The 15,652-nt window shown below is 39.5% G+C and overlaps 2 protein-coding genes across 5 annotated transcripts in view; one reads left to right on the top strand and one right to left on the bottom strand.

Moving 5' to 3' along the window:
* On the top strand, positions 1-15,296 carry wdr44 (WD repeat domain 44). Of its 2 annotated transcripts, XM_034683285.1 has the most exons (20): positions 2-542; positions 2,467-2,500; positions 3,975-4,058; positions 4,441-5,083; positions 6,315-6,457; positions 6,569-6,664; positions 6,793-6,929; positions 7,508-7,591; positions 7,694-7,800; positions 9,219-9,370; positions 9,475-9,613; positions 9,722-9,786; positions 9,946-10,062; positions 11,192-11,314; positions 11,421-11,612; positions 11,706-11,807; positions 11,918-12,033; positions 12,292-12,419; positions 12,513-12,647; positions 13,370-15,296. In XM_034683285.1, exons 1-20 carry the CDS (start codon positions 466-468, stop codon positions 13,456-13,458), a joined length of 2,763 nt encoding a protein of 920 aa, XP_034539176.1. In that variant the 5' UTR covers positions 2-465; the 3' UTR covers positions 13,459-15,296. The 2 variants fall into 2 exon arrangements, with proteins under 2 accessions (XP_034539177.1, XP_034539176.1); XM_034683286.1 differs by lacking the exons at positions 12,513-12,647; positions 13,370-15,296 and having other exon boundaries at positions 1-542; positions 12,248-12,362.
* The window catches only part of zgc:163098 (uncharacterized protein LOC100037380 homolog), a 17,386-nt gene continuing 16,199 nt past the window's right edge, over positions 14,466-15,652 (bottom strand). Inside the window, exons 23-24 of one of the 3 annotated variants that reach the window (XM_034683281.1) lie at positions 14,904-15,082; positions 14,572-14,809 (exon numbers count right to left, since the gene is read on the bottom strand). In XM_034683281.1, the coding sequence (XP_034539172.1) occupies positions 14,689-14,809; positions 14,904-15,082 (300 nt within the window). In that variant the 3' untranslated portion in view covers positions 14,572-14,688. Of the gene's footprint in view, positions 15,083-15,652 lie in introns of all 3 variants that reach the window. The other 2 variants (XM_034683280.1, XM_034683282.1) reach the window with 2 other exon arrangements.

The raw sequence follows: 15,652 nt of genomic DNA, 5'->3' as shown, positions 1-15,652 counted from the left end.
GACAGAGCTGTGCCCCGCCCTTTGACTCACCTCGCTCAGTTACATTTTTTATGCTCCTGGTTTGTTTATGACGCGATCCAGTGGCTCCGTTAGCTTCTCTGCTTACTGTAGCCAGTGTATTCTGTTGTAAAACTGCGCTTATCAATGCATGCTCCCATTGGAGAAAGTGTCTAGTGAAGGAGTTAAATAGAAAAGACGACAGAAAGCTAGTTAGCAATAGGCGTTGGTCAGTTCTCACATCCACTATATATTTGTTAGCCTAGCATTTTGCTAGCTTATAACGTTATGACGTGACGGTGGACATAAAAGTGGGCTCAGCCTGATTCTGTTACTAACTTGTATCTTGAAAAGGCAGAGATTCGAGAGACGAGCGCATGTGTGAACCAATTCAGCTCGTAGGTTCGGCTTTTAGACAGCTGCCTGGGGTCTAACTTTGAAAAGCTAGCGAGGAGAATTCATGTTAGCATGGCGTCAGATACAAGTGACACCGAAGAGTTCTATGATGCTCCTGAGGACGTTAACTTTACTCCATCTCCAAAAGTGTAAGGACATTCATTCATTCATTCATTTCTATTGTCTCACGTTTGATAAAAGTTAATCACGAGCACGTCGCCCTCCTTTTCAATCTGCTGTTGTTATGTATAAAGTACCCTGTCAACTTGATACAAGCCACAGTTCATTTCTGCAACTTCACATTTTATATCACCAGAGCTACTTCAGAGGAAATAACTGCCTGTAACATTAACATTACATTTGTATTCAAACCATATCCTTGTGCTTTTAAGTGTCGACTTCACCAGCTGTTAGGTGTTAGTGCAGGGAGAGTCTTCCCCAAGTCACATGATGATATTCCTGGGAACACACTTAATGTGATCAGTACGAAAAACCCTTCATGTTGTTTCACCAAATGCATGTATTACAGGTTGTCATTGTGGAAATATGTGGATCTGGCTTGTAGGAACAAAAATCAAATCAAGATGAACCCGGAAACATTAACATGTTGCAAAGTAACGCCAGGAAATGCTACCAGTTTAATGATGGGTTTAAGTGATCCTGCCAGATGAAGCTGTCACTCTACCAAGGGTCATGGTGGCCAGAGTCTGGTGGGAAGTTGGGCATAGTAAATACATAATAATAATAATAATGATAATAATAATAATAATAATACTTTTATTTGTATAGCACGTTTCGATACAAGTAACAAAGTGCTTCACAAGAACAATAAAAACACAATAAAAGAAAACTGACAGTAAAAGCAGAGAGTTAAAACGTTAAATATTAAAATATATTCACAAAATAAAAGCTTTACAATAAAAGAGTCTCTTGAGAGGTGAAATAAAATGAGGGACTGACTCTGCAAGTCTGATAGCAGACTTGCAATCCCTTACCAGGGATGTAAAGATACACTCAACCCACGATTCGTTTGGAATCCCGATTTTTGGTTCACGATCTGATTCATTCACGTTTCTCTAACGATTTTCAAGACAACTGGATTGAATTCAAAATTTAAATAACTATTATTTTATTTAAATTCTCAGATATGGACAGTTGCAATATATATTTTTTCTCTTATATTGATTTGTAAACAAAGTATTCCTTTTTCATTTTAAAGGTGCACTGCACACTAAAATCAACGCACAAAAATACCTTGTTGGAAAATCTCAGAACAGTTATAGAGAAATGGAAAGTGAACATTTCCCCAAATGAAAGTGTTAAATATTAAAACATATAAGGTAAATCTCTTTAAATTGGGGATGTAAATTGCAAGTATTTTCCATGATCAATCTTTGGAAATGTTTTTGTTTTTTTTCAAATATCTTTTTATTTAGATTTTTACACATTACAAACAAAAGATCAATGCAAACAATTCAAGTAAGTGATGTTTTTGTATAAGAAACACAATGTGAATGAAAAACAAGCCAATAATATGTGATAATAATTTAAAATAAAAGATTGATAAATACTGAAGGAGGAAAATAAAGAATAGTGAAACTATAATATGATGAATAAGTGAATATAAAAAAATGAATTGGATAAGGTAAAAGAGCAATAAGTATAAAAATACAAATGTATATACATATATATATACATGTTTAACTTTTTCGTTAAATTGAGATCCACAGAAGCTAAGCTAGTGAGTATTTGGCTTTATCTGACTCGGATGCCCTTCTTGATACTGATTAGTATAGAAACCACAACACCAAGCTTGTAGTCTGATCCGTTGAATGAAAAGCCCATCCTTGTCTGTGTCTTGCTTTCAGACTTGTCGGCGACATAGGGAGCTTCTTAATGTTGGAAAAGGAGAGGAAATGTGTGTTCAGATTTGGGGATGGATCATTTTAATTGACACATTAAATATTGAAGTCATACTCTGATGTAATAATGTTTTTTTCCACCTAAAATTAACATTGAAACTTGAGATTTACAACTTCTGGACTATTGAACTTCTGTTTGTGTGTTTTTTAGGTCACCTGCAAAGTTTGTCATTCCTTCACCTCAGGTATGTTTATCTCAACCCTTGTTGCTATTTATTTCTAGATAGATCACATCTGACTGTGAGCTGTTGTCATTCCACTCAATGATGACCACTCTTTTGATTAGTACTTTGCCCTTAAACAAGACAGAGTTCTTCAGAGTTAAACCTCTATGATTGTGCATATTTTAGCAGCCTAGAGATCAATAGCTACTAGATCTGAGACCCAATAAACCCTAACATTGTCCAACATGACCCATTTAGCTACCTGGAGAGGGCTGCAGAGTTAATACTACTCTATTTTAAGTTAAACCTAACTGAAATTACCTCAAGGTAAGTTATTGGTGCGCTGTGTGAAATCATTAACACAGCCTGTTTGCCAATGTTAAATATTCAACCTCTTGCCCCTCCTCCTACCTCCTATAGCTGTCATATGCCTCCTTCCGGAACTGTTAGAAAATGTAAATCATATAAATGTAAATGATTCATCAGTCCTCGTCGCTCTGCCTGCCCTTTCCACACAAATGAAATTCAAATGAGAGTTTGCAAATAAGAACCACTTTGACTGCAACACATACACTGGACTGATATTTAAAGTTTCCCCTGGGTGAACATTGCTCACATACCAGCAGTATCTCTGCGCTTTAAACCAGCAGTGTGTACTGAAAAGATTGATTTTACAGCAAAGGAAGTTGCATCATGTAACAGTGTTCAGACCAGTCACTGTGTTTAACCCATGACAAGCATCTGCATCAAACAAGGAGACAACAAAGAAAGACAGAAACAAGTTACCTGGATGAGAGAGCTTTATTTTAGCAGGTTGTGCTTAGAGCTGGGCGTTATTAGAAAATATGTTATCACGATAACATTTTTCATATAAGTCGATATCTATAATTGTCATGATAAGTATCTATTTCATTTAAATTTAAAGGCAGATTTTTGGTCCAGAGTGAAAATTGAAGACGTATTGTTAGCTTGTATCTGGATTTAGTTCCCTGATCCTCTTGGAATTTTCCTCAGTAAAGGGGAAGAGCTCATCAGCACTCATTGTGGCTTGCAGGAGCACTAGTGTAATGTAACACATACGACCCCACTTAAAAAAAACTGAAATATCCCTTTAAGCCTGCTTACCCCTCACCGTGCAACGTGATTGGCTGTTCAATGCCGTCTTCTTCTTCTGTTCAATGTTGAGTGGCAACTAGCGTTTAAGGCACAATAGCACCTCTTCCCTTTCCAGTGTAAATACAGGTTTAAATATATCCAATTTTTATTGAACAGTTGTCATATTTACATTGAGAAAAATTATATCATGATAATTATCTTTATCGAATTATCGCCCAGCCCGAGTTGTGCTCATTTAAAAGGCATTTCGTTTGTAAGGTAGGTACCAATATGCTCATTCTGCATGAACAGTGATGTACCTCAAAGCTGATGTCTCACCTTGTTTTCATCATATTTCTGCTGATAGTTGAAATAGAATGTTGTGTTGTTTCCTAAACAGCTTTCACAGAGGAAAGTAAACGCTGCACCAGATGTTAGCTGTGGAGCAGCCGCTTCTGAGAATCAGCAAGATGATCCCCTACAGGTGATGTTTCCTTTTGTAACAGTTTTGCACATTGGATGGTCCTGATGAAGTAAAAGAAAAGATAAATCAATTTTTTTTTTCAAATTCTGCTCTGATATGTATGCTTTGTGTATAAAAATGTAAGTTACACTTGATCTCATAGATTTCAGATTGAACACATATATGTTGTAGTATGCTTCAGAATGTACGCACTTCACTCTTCTTTTGTTGTGCCCTTCAGCTTTATTCTTTATTGTTTTGATTTAGTAAAGGCTTTTAAAAGAAAACAGAAAAAGAACCTGCAACAACATCAACCTGTTTATATGTAGGGTAACTAACTGGACATGTCAGATGAAATCTGCCAGAGTTGAAATGACTAACAGTTATGATATCTTCCTCTTAGATCATTGATAGCATCATTGAAGAGAGCCAAAAGGGAAGTGCCGAGGACGTTGGTGAGGTGGCACAGCTTTTAGATCAACTAAATGTTGATGTAAGAGCAGAACCGCAGTCAAAGGAAGACAATGCTGCTCAGGAAGTTCCTGTAGAGCTACCACCACCACCACCAGCACCAGCAGCAGCAGCAGCAGCTGAAGTACCTCTGCTTGTTCAGGGGCCGGAGGAACAACAGGAAAGTGCAGCAACAAATGGAGCATGCTCAATACCTGCTCCAGAACCTTCAGATTTCCCAGGACCATCAGTTGGGTCACAAGAGGGCATTCAGCCCCCAGACATTACCAGCACCGTAGGACAGAGTCAGCCTGGCGGTGCTGGCATGGCTGCAAGTGGAGGGCAGGAGCAGAGACCTGCAGATATCTTAGACCAGGTTCCATTCACAGACGGAGGAGCTGACTCAGACTCTGGGCCTTGTAAACCCCCAAGGCAATTCACAGTAGAACCCGACATTGTAGCCAGCACCAAGAAGCCTCCCCCTTCTCGCCCACCACCTCCCAGCGGAGGTCCTCCCCCGAGACCGCCTCCTCCATCTTGGCAGAGTCTACCATCCAGGAAGTCTCAAGACTGTCTGAGGCCAAGTGGACTGGAAGGTAAAGAGAACTGCACTGTGAACCACATTGAAGTATCACATCGTTCCAAAGTGTGATTTGAAACTTTGATGTTATATGACACTAGTGGATTAGTTCCTGTTTTAAATTCAACTCAACACAACTTTGTTTATATAAAGCATCTTTCATACATACAAGTGTGACGCCCAAAGTGCAGAGACAAAAAAAACAAACCAGAAATGGGTAAAATAAGAAAAGACATAATCAGAAAAAATATTTAAAAATAAGATAAACTCAATACATTAAAATTAATAAAATAAGAAAGGGTAGAAATCAAAATTAAAAATCAGTTAAAGTTAAAAAGATCAGATAAATACAATAAATAAATATACATATATATATATAGATAAATACATTTTGTTAAAACAACAATTGTAATAATGCAGACCAGGGCTAAAAATAAATGGCTCTAAATTAAAAGCCAGATTAAAAAGATATGTCTTAAGTTTTCCTTTCAAAACACCAAAAGAGCTCGCCATTCTGATGTTTAGAGGCAGAGAGAGTTCCACAGTTTCGGTACATTAAAACAGAAAGCTCTCTGGCAGGTGTGTGTATGAGACACATGAGGAACATTAAAGGGAAGCGTTCAAGGTTTTAAACGGTTCAAGTTGCTGCATGGTAGATTCTTCAAAGAAATTGCCTTTTTCCAAGACTTGTTTTGAGAGAAAAAGCCCTTCAGTTTCACTGTGTGGATTATCAAGCATGATGGAAGGAGGGAAAGGTCTGTTGCAACCAAGTGTAAATAGTGTTTAGATAAAGGTGGTTTAATCATTGAAACATAGCAAGTGGATGGAAAAGATGAAACACAAGGACGGCTTTCTTCCTTCAACTTTTTGCACAAGCTTTCCAAATGTAGGCTTTCACATTAACTGCTCTTATACATATAAACAAAATAAGTTATACTCTATACAGAAAACTCAAGTATGTTAGGTTTGCGCTGCCATCTGAACATTCTTTTTAAAGTATTTTGTAGTTGTTTAGACATTGGACTAACCTTAGTTCTTGTAAATACATGACTCAAGGCATGGAAGAGCAGCTAATTGCAATCATCTCTTTGTTTCTTCTTCTACTTAACAGACAATAAGCATCCTGACAGAATTTATTTCTTGTGAACCAGCATAATAAATAGCCATGATCAGCCTTTGCCCCCAAAATTTGAAGCAAATAAAATAGTTGAAAAGTTTTGAAAATGTTCTTCTGTTTGATTATCCAGTGATGTGTGCAGTCAGTGGGGACGTTCTGGAGCCCTCTGGTCTGGTGTCTCCCAGCAGCACAGTGAGGAGTCTAACCAAAGAGCTGCAGCATTCCTTGGATCTAGCCAGTGCCACTAGTGGGGACAAGGTGGTGACAGCACAGGTCAGTGAGGCTTCAGATCTGCTCATTTAGGGCAGCACAGTAACAAAATAAGGGTTGAATTTCTGTTTGATTCTCTGTTGCACTTCATTCCATTCTTGCTTCATTTTTTAGGAAAATGAAGATGAAGAGTCTTCATCACAGAGTGGAGAACACACACCTGGCCCTCAGCGTCCACGCTCCAACTCTGGCAGAGAACTGACAGATGAAGTAAGAGTCCCTTCTGTGCTTGTTATTATTGCCTTTACTCAGCTTGAATCCAAGCCAACCTCTCACACATTCCTTCCCCCAGCACTTTTCATCCACTGAATCTGTACTTTTGCGTTATCTAAAAACAGGAAATCCTGGCCAGTGTGATGATTAAGAATCTGGACACTGGGGAAGAGATCCCTCTAATCCAGGCAGAGGAGAAACTTCCTGCTGGGATCAACCCCCTCACTCTGCACATCATGAGGAGGACCAAGGAGTACATCACGTAAGCAGAAAAAAAAGTCTCTTTTAGTGGAAGCGCTGTGGAAGTCGATCTAAATCATACACTGACTTTTTCAAATCCATGATATATTATGCAAGAAACCTGATTTCCTTTGAAGGCCTTTCTACTAAAAGGAAAGAGTAATTATGATTTCATACTAAAAATAGAAATGTACTAATGAAGCATCAAATATGAGAGACAAAAGACACAGTTGTTAATTTTTTCAAATCAGTTCACCAGACATCTACGAGGAAAGGAAAGGGAAATACTGTGGCATGTTCACACTTCAAGTCCACAGACAGAGTCTTTGTTTGTACAATATTACAGCATACTGTAATGACCAGAAATTCAAAGAATCGACAAAGTCTGCATACTCTTTCTATTTAATCAAGATTCCAGGAAAGGGTATTTTCCTGAACTGGACTTGTTTTGTGCGGAGCAATGTCAGCTTGGGATCTTTTGTTTTCTTTGGAGAGTTTCCACATGCACATTTGCGACATGTTCCCGCTATAAAAAGCACTAAAGATGGCAAAAGTGATATTTTCTGAGGAAGTTTTACAGTCCATGCTTTTCCTTTTTAGGAACGATGCAGCACAGTCAGATGACGATGACAAGTCTCAGGCTCCTCTGGCAGACACTGACGGAGGAAAACTAAAACAGAAAACGTGAGAAAATGTGACATCTCGTTTCCTGATCGCCTTCCTGTACCCTCCACCACATTATCAAATGTAGAGTTACATTACCTGTTGCCCCTTGTTTCTAACCAGGACCCAGTTTAAGAAGTTCTTGGGCAAGTCGGTGAAGAAGGCCAAGCATCTCGCTGAGGAGTACGGAGAGAAAGCTGTCAACAAAGTGAAAAGTGTGAGAGATGAAGGTAAGAGAACACAGGGATTATAGCCTTTGTTGATGATCAGAAAGAATGCTTCAAGTGTTTGTGATCAGACAAAAAGGTCATATTGTTTATAATGAGACAATAGACCTGAGGGGTACACTACGAAGCAGGTTCAACATATCCCAGATATCTTTTCTTGATCCGGCTTCACTGAACCTGGCAAAGGAGATCGCGCTAAACTGTCACGAAGCTGGTTATCAACTTGTTGAGTCAATCCAGAATTACCCTGAGCGCGTTCACATGAACGGGGCGGAGAATGTAACATGTGACCAATCACAGACACGGACAGTCTGCCGTCAGCACATCGACATATTTTTCAAACACTGCACTGATATTAGAAAAATATGAAGAAGTGAAACACACTTCTCCAGATTAACTTCAACACAGATGAGTTTGAAACATGAAAGAAAAACTGAGAGATAAGACTAAAACACTGTTTGAATACGCAAATTACGTCTTATTTGTCATCACTTAGTGCAGATAGATCTGTCTATAATAACTGTGTATTCCCTGACAGTGATCTCTCTCTCTGATTTAATCTTGTGTCGCGTGTGACAATTTTAGACTAAACATTTCAGCTGCAGCCCTGACCGTATCAAACTGAGCGCTGTGGAGAAACAAAAATGAGAACATGGTTCAAAGTGATAAGCACGCACAGTTTTATATTTAACACAGTAAGCTTACAACAACTTAATCTGACTAAATTATTTTAGACTCGGTTTAAGTATGATGTCAGGAAAGAAAATCAGTAACTGTCGTCAGTATTTTAGACGTAAAATCCTACAGGTAGACAAAGTGTCCTGACGATCTCTCCCCCCTCCCCTCGCGATCAGCTCACAGAGCTCCGTGATCGAGCGAGCTGATTGGTCAGTGGGCGGAGTTTTCTCCAAACAGATCCCTGATCCTGAGCACAACCTGCCCCAGAGCAGGTTAGGAGTTCAGCATGAGTAGCCATGGTGATCTTCCCAGGTAAAATGGGAACCACCTTCGTAGTACGGAAAATCCAGAGTTAACCGTGAAGTTACCTCGATAACCGCAAATCCGGCTAGTAGTATACCCCTCTGATATCTCTGACAAATCCATAAAAGCAGCCACAAAGTAGACGCACAGAATTTACTAAACTCACATATTAATTGTGAGCAGTCAGGCTATTGTCTCATCAGTATATCTACATGTATTCAGCATTTGGGTAGTCATTTTTTTCAATAAGATATCAGATATAAATGCAAAGAACTACATAAATAACAAATGATAACTGCTATTCTATAGTTGTTTTTTTGTTTCTTGGTCTGTTAGCATTAATTCTAAAAAATGCTTCTGTAAACATGATGCTCCCTCTGCTGCAAAGACTTTGATCAACTCAGTTTTGTGTTTTTTTTGTTCTCCTTGTCTGGTCTCAGTGTTCCACACAGATCCGGATGATCCGTCGTCGAGTGACGATGAGGGCATGCCTTACACCCGACCTGCCAAATTCAAGGCAGCACACAGCTTCAAGGGTCCCTTTGACTTTGATCAGATAAAGGTCGTGCAGGACTTGAGTGGAGAGCACATGGTAAGAGGGTCTTTCGTTTGTCATTATGAATCTTAAACAGATTCATCAATGAATGCGTCAATGAATGCTCAAATTACAGCTTTTGTTCTTTGCTTTCTCCTCAGGGTGCCGTTTGGACCATGAAGTTCTCTCACTGCGGGAGGCTGCTGGCAACTGCAGGTCAAGATAACGTAGTCCGCATCTGGGTCCTGAAGACCGCCTTCGATTACTTCAATAACATGAGATTAAAGTACAACACTGAAGGTGAGCTCATCGACATCTCAGATATCTTTGTTAGAAGACGGGATTGATTGTTTGAATTAGATGCTTTAGCTCGGCTTCAGTTGGTTTATTTTGTTTGTGCATTTCCAGGTCGAGTTTCACCTTCTCCCTCTCAGGAAAGTTTATGCTCCTCTAAATCTGACAATGACCCCGGGGTGAGTGAAGATAATCATATCAGCTATTTTGAGCTACTTGTTGTTTCTAAAAATAGCAACAGAGCTGGATACTCTCGAGCACTGTTAGTAGTTTAATGTTTTACCTTCATTACAGCCTGGAGACTTTGTGTTTTCTAACTTACTTTACTTTCATTTCAGGCAAGCTGTGTTCCAGAGGATCCAGAGACTGAAGATAGAAATGCCCCTTTCCGCCAAATTCCTTTCTGCAAGTATAAAGGCCATACAGCTGATCTGCTGGACCTGTCCTGGTCAAAGGTAATACTTAATTACTGTAATAACATCTGTTTTTAGTCCTAGCTGTTGTGTTTGTAGTCATCATTTCATATAAATAAGTAGGGGAGAACAGGGTTGGTTGTCACACCTTTTACTGTTTTGATGATTGCTCATCATCAAAACATATTTCAATAGTCATTCCTACATTAAATTGAAGCTTAAGGTGTTGGCTTGAAATGTGTATCCCTCTCATTTTCCAACTCATTGTAACAAAGAGGCAATTAACTATCAAAGACACTCTGACACATACCATCGTCACAATGGTATTTCAATGGGAAAAAATCTTTTAAAAAAGGCAAGAAGGCAGAACTAAATTTGAAAGTTGAATTGCACTGACAAGTGATAGGCCTACATAACGTAATGCATTTTAACATAAAATGAGCAAGGAACATGAACAGGAAACACATCTTTAGGCCAGCCTATATAACAACATAAAGAGCAAAACAAATAGGCCGAACAATAACGGCCTACTCAACTAGGCTACATGCAGTCACTGTCTGAATTACAGTGATGGCAAGTGTAGGGTCTGCGCACTCCAACTCATTTCACCATGCATGATTTTGCCAACATAGGGGTTGGTTGTTACATGTGACAACCAACCCCAAAGAGAATGTGACGACCAACCCCAACTGGAATTTTTTGCTAGCATCAAGGTTAACCACCATCTAACAAATAGTTAGCTAGCTAATAAAAACTATAGCTTTCCCCTCACACTTTGTAAGGGTCACACTTGTTTTGTTATAAACCCATCGTTTAAAAGCCTACAAGAGAAATACTGAGGAGCTAAATATTTACAATTTGACATGAATAACAAAAAAAGTCCTCTCACCTCAGGTTCAGTTGTCTTACTCCAGAGAATACTATGTAGGTGAGCTCTGATCCTAATTCCTGAAATGTCCATACCCCAATTAGAGAGAAAGTGCCCTCTGGTGGTGAGATATAAGGAGTGTGCCAACCAACCCATGTGACAACTAACCCAGTTCTCCCCTACACCTACTCTATTGTGTTCAAATTAAGAAATGAAAGTTTCTTTATTCATGTATTTCAGAAGCTTGAAGTTTTTTTTTCTTTAATTTCTCCCTCTTCTTTTTCTACTTTCGTGCCACATTAGAACTTCTTCCTCCTCTCCTCCTCCATGGATAAAACGGTCAGGTTGTGGCACATATCCAGGAGAGAGTGTCTGTGTTGCTTTCAGCACATCGATTTTGTCACAGCCATTGCCTTCCATCCCAGAGTAAGTTGTGTCATCTTGCATCACCTCTCTCAGCACAAGTCATACATTTATTCATCTGGGCTCCTAAGAATGTATTTATAGTAACATTTGTTTCTTGTTTCCCCAGGATGACAGATACTTCTTGAGCGGCTCTCTGGACGGAAAGCTCCGGCTCTGGAACATTCCTGACAAGAAGGTGGCTCTGTGGAACGAGGTGGACGGCCAGACACGTCTCATCACTGCAGCTAATTTCTGTCAAAACGGGAAGTACGCTGTTATTGGAACCTATGATGGCCGATGCATCTTTTATGACACAGAGGTACCAAGCAAAGCTGCAAAATGTCCCAATGATCAGTTTTTGTTGTGACTGTATTAGCACCATGTTGAAACTGATGTTTGTACATCTCCTCAGCGTCTGAAGTACCACACTCAAATCCATGTGAGGTCCACCAGAGGCAGGAATAAAGTTGGCCGCAAAATCACCGGCATCGAGCCTCTTCCTGGAGAAAATAAAGTAATATCTAATCTCTACTTCAAATACATCACAGCTCGTTTGATGTCCCATCAATGATGCATAAATCCGACTTCATAAATAACAAATTCCCTCTCTTTCCTCACCCACAGATTTTGGTGACCTCAAATGATTCCCGTATTCGCCTTTATGACCTGAGGGACTTGTCATTATCCATGAAATATAAAGGTTACGTCAACAGCAGCAGCCAGATCAAAGCAAGCTTCAGGTAAGAAGGTTTCACTCTGTATAATTCTGACTTGAGCAATGTGGAAAAGCATCAGAAAGGGAGCAATATTCCAGTCTTCATGAAGGTACCGCTAGTGCGTTCATACTTCTAATTAATTTCTTTGTTTCCAGTAATAAACATGGACAAGGGCTCTTTTGAGTATTGTTAAAGCTACCCGGTCATCATTAAGTCTTTTTATGCTTTGTCGCATCAGACCTTGAATTCAAAAGCTGACTTACAGGGATTATCTCCCTACAGTCATGACTACTCCTTCATAGTCAGTGGCTCTGAGGATAAGTACGTGTACATCTGGAGCACTTACCACGACCTCAGCAAATTCACTTCTGTACGACGGGACCGCAATGACTTCTGGGAAGGGATTAAAGGTAACCATGCCGTGTGTGTCAAACGACAAACATGATTTGATTGAATTTGTTCCTTTCACTGTCACTGATACTAACGGTTTGTTTACCTTCCAGCACACAATGCAGTGGTCACCTCAGCCATCTTTGCACCCCACCCTGGCCTTATTGTTCCACAAGAAACTGGAGCAGATAAACCAGAAGCAGAGTGTAAGAGCCTGGACTCCACAGACTCTGAAACCATACCCTCAGGTGAGTTTAACCTCATTCATTCATCAGGGTTCCCACACGTCCTGGAAAACCTGGGAAATAGTTGACTAGTTTTCCAGTACTGGAAAACACCTGGAAAATGGGAGAAAAAGTAAAATTTCCTGGAAAATCCTGTATTGTCCTGGAAAAAAATATTCCAACACGACTGTGTGACCTGACACAATTAAAAAAATGACCTGGAAAATGATCTCTGGATAATCAATCAATCAATCAATCAATCAATCAATCAATCAATCAATCAATCAATCAATCAATCAATCAATCAATCAATCAATCAATCAATCAATCAATCAATCAACCTTTAAATGTATAGGGCCAGATCACAACAAACGTTATCTCAAGACGCTTTTACAAACATAGGAGCTCTAGACCACTCTATGTCAAATTATGAACAGAGACCCAACTTCAAGACAGGGTAAGACTCAGTCTGACCCCACCTTAATCCATCATGAGCATTGCACATTGCAGTATTTAGCTAGTTACAGTGGCGAGGAAAAACTTCCTTTTAACAGGCAGAAACATCAGGCAGAACCAGACTCATGTTAGACAGCCATCATGCCTCGACAGAGTTGGGTCTTGAAAGAGGGATAGAGGGGAGTAAGAGTGGAGAAAAGAGTGGGAACCCTGATTCATTCATTCATGGGCACGTTCTGTGACATGCAAACTGTCATTTCATTGTTTTAACCAAATTCCTTTATTTCCAGGAGCCCTCAAGACAGATCACACAGAGGTTCTGCTTTCGGCTGACTTCACCGGAGCCATCAAGGTTTTCATCAATGTAAAGAAGTACTGAGCACTTCAGAGGTTGACAGCCGCTCACATTCAGGCCTGTGTGTTGGATATCAGTCCAAGATGAAGAGGCCAGTCATTGTCACCCTACTGCTTAATGGTTATCGCTCGGGGACAAAAAGCTGTGTGTAGCTTTTTCGGGAAAACAGGGACCCTGAAGATGAGAGAACGGGTTGGAAGTAATAGACTGTAACAAAAAAAATGACTGACAAGGTTTGATTCCCTGTCACATTTCTATTTTTTATTTTTAATACCAAGCAACTGTGAATAGTTTGGCATAAAGAAAAAAAGAGCCATATATGCCTCGTGTGAGGTGTTGAGCAGAGACTGAATCTGTTCTGGTATGTGTGAATAACAGTTACAGGACTGAGTTAGGCTAAAAGCTATTTGTAACAGTACAGGCACCTTACTGGTCTCTTCTGCTCCGACATTTTAACGATTAAGGGGACTCCTGAAATCAAAAACACTGTCCTTATGTCAGTCACACATTTCAATGTGAGAGAAGTGTAACCATTTGTCTTGAAGCAATGTGGTTTAAATTGTTATTTACAAATAATGTGTGCCTACAACATCTCGGTAGATTGCTTTTCCAAACACAACTTCTCAAGCTCTCTAAACTCAAACAAACATTTGGGTGGATGAAAGCAAATCTGTGGTACAGGAAGTCTGTATACGGTTACTAATGATCAGGGCTGGGTATCTTTGAAGCTTTTTCAGAACCAATACTGGCGCTTAAGTACTTTTGATATTTTGGGTTTAATGAAAGCACATTTCATTCTTTAAAATAGTACTGTAAATGTAGTGTGTAACATTGCATACTTACTGCTTTTGTAAACAGAAACCAAATGATGCACTATTCATTTCCTCAATAAAAATCCACACAAACTGGAAGAAGACCTGTGAATAACCTTTTTCAACTTAAAAAAAACAATCCAATCAATGCCTACAATTCAGCAGAGGAAGTCAAAATATCTCGATACCTGGCCCTACTAACAATCACCACGCACACAATCATCACAGAGTGATTTATTCAGTGTCAGACTTGCAGGTTGTCATTTTTTAACAAACATAAAAACAAAAATATACATATTCTTTACGGTGTTCAAACTTCTTCATATAAAAAAAAGTGCTCAATCTTGTACTGATGGTGAGAGTGGGGACCAAGAGAACAGATGTGTCGGTCTGTTAAAAGAGGAAGCCAGCCTTAATGGAGGACAAAGTCCAGAGCTCAGAGTCAATGTTTGCTCTTTTTTGCCTTCTTGTGGGAGTGATGTGGTGACCGGGACCTGGACTTCCACAGCTTCCTGTCCAGAGATGGCGATCGGGAACTTTTGGACTGTTTGGCGGACTTCTTTCTGTGAAAAAAAAAAGGGGAACAATTGATAACAGGTAGACTTCAGGAATAACAACCAGGATGAATGCTTTGATACTGATCCGGCAATCACTTGCTTTAAAGGAGAACTGCTCCTCGATTGTCGGGTCTGGTCAACGAGATCTCTACTCTGCCCTCTTCTTCTGTCCCCGTCTTCTCTTTTTTTGCGCCTTTCTTTGTGTCTTCTGTCATCTTTTGAGCTGTCTTTGGATTTTGATCTCAGTCTCCCATTCTTTTCTTGATCTTTTTCAAACTCCTGTATGAGACAGGGTAACACATCCCAGTTACGTCTGATACAAGTTTCTTAGATTTTAACACCTCCCTGAAGGTTGCCTGAAACTTTCAAACCTACTGATCTACACTTAACAGGCTGCAGGTTTTTCCACAAGGGGGAGCTGTCAGTGACACACAGACACTCACACATACACTGTAGTTAAAAAAAAAAACTGTAGCTAGATGTTCCTCTCCTGTAGATGTCCTTCCTATGTCTGGTTTTGAGTGCTCTGCATCAGTTATACTGTTTCTACTGTGCCAACTGACTAATTTAATAGTCTAATTTTAATGTACTTATAACAAACAAGCACTTTTGTATATTTTGCCCCATGCTGTTTGTGATTAAAGAAATATTTCTATTACACTTGATAGCTGTGCTTCTTCAGAGACCCCACAATGCAGAATACATTAGGCGCTGCTTTGATTCAGCATTTATGTGAAATGTCTGGCCAGCTAAAGTTCTACCTATATTTTCATGTTCAGCGCACAAATGAAAACCTTCCAATGCCTGAGTTTTTAAGCTGAATGCATTTGCAATAAGTGCAATTCAGAT

Source organism: Notolabrus celidotus, chromosome 5 (assembly GCF_009762535.1).
Source record: "Notolabrus celidotus isolate fNotCel1 chromosome 5, fNotCel1.pri, whole genome shotgun sequence".
Classification (NCBI taxonomy): domain Eukaryota; kingdom Metazoa; phylum Chordata; class Actinopteri; order Labriformes; family Labridae; genus Notolabrus; species Notolabrus celidotus.
The sequence above is the reverse complement of the archived record's forward strand: the minus strand, read 5'-3'. Positions and strand labels throughout refer to the sequence as shown.

Excerpts from the sequence above, each read along its gene's own strand:
- wdr44 (XM_034683285.1), top strand. The coding sequence starts at position 466 with ATGGCGTCAGATACAAGTGACACCGAAGAGTTCTATGATGCTCCTGAG. Across the intron at positions 5,084-6,314 it reads GAGGCCAAGTGGACTGGAAG|TGATGTGTGCAGTCAGTGGG; the intron begins GTAAAGAGAACT and ends TTGATTATCCAG. Across the intron at positions 11,315-11,420 it reads CCATTGCCTTCCATCCCAGA|GATGACAGATACTTCTTGAG; the intron begins GTAAGTTGTGTC and ends TTGTTTCCCCAG.